Genomic DNA, 5,067 nt, shown 5'->3' with positions numbered 1-5,067 from the left:
ATTAACCGGATCTGTTTACATGTATATCCGAAGTTTATCAACCATCCACAAGTGTCGGCTATTTTGGACGAAGAAGAAGAGGAATGCCTGCATGCTCTTACCAAATTGGAGGTTGAGGAATTCGAAGACATTAAATCGGGATACCGCATTCATTTTTACTTCGACGAAAATCCCTATTTTGAAAATAAGGTGCTTACTAAAGAGTTCCATTTAGGTTCGGGAAGTAAGTGAAATGTCGAAAAGTGGTAAATCTCAAGAAAATAATTATGTTCCAATATTTTTGTTCAGATGCGGAAAACAGTGATTGTCCATCATCAACGAGCACACCCATTCAATGGAAGGACGGTAAAGATCTTATAAGATCATGCATGACCAAGCCGTATCAACAAAACAAACGGAAAAGACCCGCGGACTATAAGACATTTTTCGATTGGTTCTCAGACAACACTGATCCAGTTAATGATGAGATTGCTGAATTAATCAAAGATGATCTCTGGCCCAATCCTCTTCAGTATTATTTGGTACCTGATATTGAAGTGGAGCCAGAAGATGATGAAGACGATAATGAGGACAATGAGGGTAAATTTTTATCAAATTCTTATTGATATTCTATGTGAGTCACTTACTTATCTATGTACATATTGAATTCGCAGAGGAACTTTTTGACGATGACGATGGGGAAGGCGAAGAAGACGATGAAGACGGTAAGAGAACGAAGTAAATAATTCAAGGAAATTAAAATTAACGAAATGATTTTTTTTAGATGAAAAGTAAACGGAGTTGAAAATAAAATTTTTCAAGGGTCTTCTACATAGATCGATTTCTTTAATTATAAGAAATGCAATTAAAAGTGTCTGATCGACTAATAATTTTAAATATTCAAACTTTTTTTAATTGGATTTCAACGAGTTTTGATATACATATGTTTGATTTCTATTAGCAAATCTGAATGAATTAGTGGTATTTTTTTTTTTTCATTCGTAGTAGCTTAAAGCTGATGGGTTGAGCCGCTAATCGGAGGACGATAACTTCACAAATGGGACTTAAAAGCCAACAGTTTGTATGCAATTGGGGTGAAAAGCGAATTAAATTAAGGTTAGGACTTAGCATTTATCAAAATGAACGAATATACGGCTCAAAACTATATATACATAGTTTTCTGAATAAAAATCTCCAAATATTAAAGAAGAAAAAGTTTGTTCAATGAATGCCGGGTAGGCTAACCAAAAATTGCAGTTTTTATAATTTATGTCCAAGGGAACTATGAATAAACTGCACCTTTTTAGACGGAACTGAATGTTCTTTATTTGAGGTTCTATATTACTGAGCTAAATATGTCGAATAAAGGTTCACCGAGATATTAAATTTTCGTCCGATCGTACAAGCTGTATTGTCATGCCTTTAGATAAAAATGTGAGACTTTCTTATCGGGGCAGTTGAGCAGAAAGATTTAAAGCTACACGCATTGTTACTTCGTCTCGTACTCAATAGTTCATAAATAACGGGGAATTTTCATATTAGAGCGCTTAAAGCCAAGTTTTTTGGCATGCAGTCAGTGGCGTGGGAATAGGGCGCCACGAGTCCCCACATAGTGCGGACTTTATTGAGCCTCCCAACTATTTAGTGGGGATGTGCGAGATCGCCATCACAAATTTTAAAGGTCACATGGATTTTACGTAGAAAATCAAAATTCAAAAGACTTGCAAGTAATGTTACGTAACATTAATGGTATAGCAGTGCAAGTATACATAAAACTGGCTACACACGACGAACATCTGCGCGCACATGTGCGCCAACATGCTCGCTGTCGTTTGCCACAGACGGAGCGCGGCTCATATGTGATTTTGTCGTGGTATCGTAAAGATGATTAGCAAAGACGCGAATGATACAGTTGCAATGTTTTTAACTTAAGCTTTTTTATGTATGTGTTACTTAAATTTATTTATATTTTAATTCAATTAACGAACATGGCTTGGATGCATTTATCCGCCGATGTGCACACTTCAAGCATCAAAACAAAATGAGGTTGTAGTTATTGTTTCCAATGCGATGCTCGCAAACCACGCTACTAACGGCAAGCATGCAAGCTGAGCATGGTGCTTGTGATGTAAACAAACGCTCAGCTGACGAACCCGCTTTCGCAAACTTTTTTTTCAAAACCAGTTAAGCTGATGGCAGATAAAACTTTGTAGCTTTGCGTGACATTTATAACTTTGCCAGCAAAGCGCCAGACGCAAAAGGTATGCCACAATGAACGCCAAGAAAACAATGTTGTACCGCTTTTTTACTCATCAAAGTTGCTGTGGATTTTAATTATTTTGATTTAAAATTATCAGCAATGTAATTAAGTTTTATGTTTCTGCATGAAAACCCTAATTTGGACGAAACAAAATAAATATTAAACCGGCTGATTGCCAAAGCGCGCAAAAAGATGGGAGTTGACCATCTTTTCGCTTCGCGCTGCCGCTTCAACGATTTATGTGGCATGCTTTGTGCATTTTCATACAATTCATCTTATCTGTCAAAGCGAATCTGTCACGTAAAGCGAAGCAAAAGTTTTATGTGACATCAGCTTTACAAATACAACGTCGCGTTCTTACGTGATCTTGTATTTTTGGTGCTGTGGCAAGAATGAAGAATTTCATGCAGCATGATTGTAGAGTTGCCAAAACCTATTACATAATTGAAAACTGTTGGTAGCACTGCGTGTCATCCAGTGAACGACGTTTGTGAAAAATTTCTTCAGATTTTCCAGGATGGCGGCCGCTAATAAACTTGCAGTTTTGGTATGTCAAATCAAGGAAATTATATTTAAATACGCAAATTTAGTATGATTAATTAAAATCTTTTTGGTAGTAAAAGCTTTCTCTGTAATATTCACCTCGTCCGGTGATAGAAAATTTTGTGTTCTTTTGGTTATGTAATGTAACCATATTTTTTTGTGTTTTTCCTCAGAGCCGTTCGCTTAGTTCTCGAACTCAATCTGTAAAGCCACCAATTCAAGTATTTGGTCTTGAAGGCCGTTATGCCACATCTCTATACTCAGCTGCTTCCAAATTGAAGCAATTGGATCAGGTGGAGAAGGATCTGAATGCCTTGCAAGGTGCTTTGAAGACAAGTACTTCGCTCCGCACGGCTATTACCAGTCCAATTATCAACAAAAAGCTTATGGCAAACACACTAAATAAGACTGCCGGCGAGTTGAAGTTGGCACCAGCTACTGCCAACCTTCTGGGACTGTTGGCTGAAAATCGACGCTTGAAAAATATTGACTCGGTTATAAATGCCTTCAAAATTATTATGGCTGCCCATCGTGGCGAAGTTGTGTGCGAAGTCGTCACTGCCAAGCCGTTGGATTCGTCACAAAACAAACAGTTGGAATCAGCTCTTAGGGTATTCAAAATATGAGTTTTTTTAGTTTCCTCAATATTTCCATATTTTCAATTGCTCATTAATCTCTGCATTTCAGGCATTCCTCAAAGGTAACCAACAGTTGAAAATTACATCCCGCGTGGATCCCAGCATCATTGGTGGCTTAATCGTTTCCATTGGCGATAAATACGTTGATATGAGCATTGCCAGCAAAGTGAAATTGTACACCGATGTAATTACTTCGTCGGCTTAAGGTAAAAGTTAATTAGCATTGAATGAATACAATACATGTAATTTCAACCGAAAATAAAAAAAAAATGTTAAAAGAGGGTGCTTATATTTAAACAAATATTAAGGTAACTATGGGAAACTTGTCATTATGAACTGCGGCATCAGTCTGAAATTGGGCAGCAAAGAGGACTTAAAGCAAATATAATTTAAAGTGCCCACATGGCGAGTGGTTTTTGGGATTTGTCACAAATTCTCTACTGAATTCGCTGTTGTCGACCGTTAGAATTCTTCTATTACACGGTCTTAACATGAGGCAATTTTAAAATTAGTTTAATCAACCTCTCCAATTTCACTGCAGAGCTGGGTAATTTTTTATTACGATTACATTTTAACTACGATTGCTTAATTGTAATCCTCTCATTATAAATGATTATGATTCCTTTAATTGTAATCATAAATGTTAACATTATAATTATAATAATTGTAATCTAAATAAGTAAGAAAGTCTTAAGTTCGGGCGGAGCCGAACATTAAATACCCGGCGCAAGTATTAAATATGTATATGTTTTTCACCTTTCCGAAAGCTACCGCTACATGGTAAACCGGGGTGTATCAATTTTGAGTAAATTAGCGTCCTTAAATTTCGAAATATTGAAGTTTCAGGCATTTCTGAAATTTACCGTTATATGAAAAGCGGCCGTAATTTTAGTGCGATTTCAATAATTTTCAACGTTTTGCTTTTATGTGACAAGCACAATAACCATACTGAGTTTGGTACAAATTGGTTGAACGGTTACCGAGATACATATATGTGATCATAAGTGGGCGGTGCCACGCCCATTTTCCAAAATTTTATCATAAACTTATTTCTTCGTAAAGAATTGTTGCAAGCATCAATTTTGAATAAATTAGCTTTAATAATTACTGATTAATGATATGAGGGATAAATGGGATGAGGCGTGGTTATTGTCCGATTTTAAAAATTTTCGGCCATTTGGTATGCTGTACCAAGGCCAACAACTGTGCCAAGTTTGGTGCAGCGGTTACCAAGATATACACATGTAACCATAAGTGGGCGTGGCCACGCCCATTCTCCAAAAAATTATAATCTTATTTTTATATAAAATTTATTGTAAATTTCAATTTTGAGTGAATAATCTTCAGTAGTGACTAAAATATTGCAGTTTTTCTGAAAATTACCGTTATATGGGAGGTAGGCGTGGTTACTGTCCTATTTCGCCCATTTTCAATACCACCAGGCGATTCGTTGTCTGTAAAATCCCTCATGTGAACACCGTATTAAAACAAAATAACTACTAATCATGATAAGAACAAGCAAAAGCAACAACTTGATCTTTCAGGCGAAATGCTTATATTAATTTATACATACATTTTCACAAAAATAAGGAATATAAACACATATATCATGAATAGTTGCGTTCCAGATGCTTCACGATTTGCAGG

The 5,067-nt window shown here is 36.2% G+C and overlaps 2 protein-coding genes across 4 annotated transcripts; both read left to right on the top strand.

Moving 5' to 3' along the window:
• Window positions 1–33: 33 nt before the first annotated feature.
• LOC118737153 (protein SET) lies at window positions 34–1,292 on the top strand (the record flags this gene model as incomplete). Of its 3 annotated transcripts, none has more annotated exon segments than XM_036467494.1 (4): window positions 34–223; window positions 289–579; window positions 654–704; window positions 988–1,292. In XM_036467494.1, coding segments are annotated over 4 exon segments (537 nt in total), but the record flags the coding sequence as incomplete, so codon positions are not given.
• Window positions 1,293–2,668: 1,376 nt separating this feature from the next.
• On the top strand, window positions 2,669–3,701 carry LOC118737163 (ATP synthase subunit O, mitochondrial-like). The gene is made up of 3 exons (XM_036467505.1): window positions 2,669–2,786; window positions 2,956–3,393; window positions 3,470–3,701. The coding sequence occupies exons 1-3, from the start codon at window positions 2,757–2,759 to the stop codon at window positions 3,623–3,625; spliced, it is 624 nt and encodes a 207-aa protein (XP_036323398.1). The 5' UTR covers window positions 2,669–2,756; the 3' UTR covers window positions 3,626–3,701.
• Window positions 3,702–5,067: the final 1,366 nt, after the last annotated feature.

Source organism: Rhagoletis pomonella, unplaced genomic scaffold, assembly GCF_013731165.1.
Source record: "Rhagoletis pomonella isolate Grant_MI unplaced genomic scaffold, Rhpom_1.0 Rhpom_scaffold_00001, whole genome shotgun sequence".
In the NCBI taxonomy this organism is placed as follows: domain Eukaryota; kingdom Metazoa; phylum Arthropoda; class Insecta; order Diptera; family Tephritidae; genus Rhagoletis; species Rhagoletis pomonella.
Note: the sequence above shows the minus strand (reverse complement) of the source record. Positions and strands in the feature narration are given on the sequence as shown.

Excerpts from the sequence above, each read along its gene's own strand:
- LOC118737163 (XM_036467505.1), top strand. The coding sequence starts at position 2,757 with ATGGCGGCCGCTAATAAACTTGCAGTTTTG. Across the intron at positions 2,787-2,955 it reads CTAATAAACTTGCAGTTTTG|AGCCGTTCGCTTAGTTCTCG; the intron begins GTATGTCAAATC and ends GTTTTTCCTCAG. Across the intron at positions 3,394-3,469 it reads AGTTGGAATCAGCTCTTAGG|GCATTCCTCAAAGGTAACCA; the intron begins GTATTCAAAATA and ends TCTGCATTTCAG.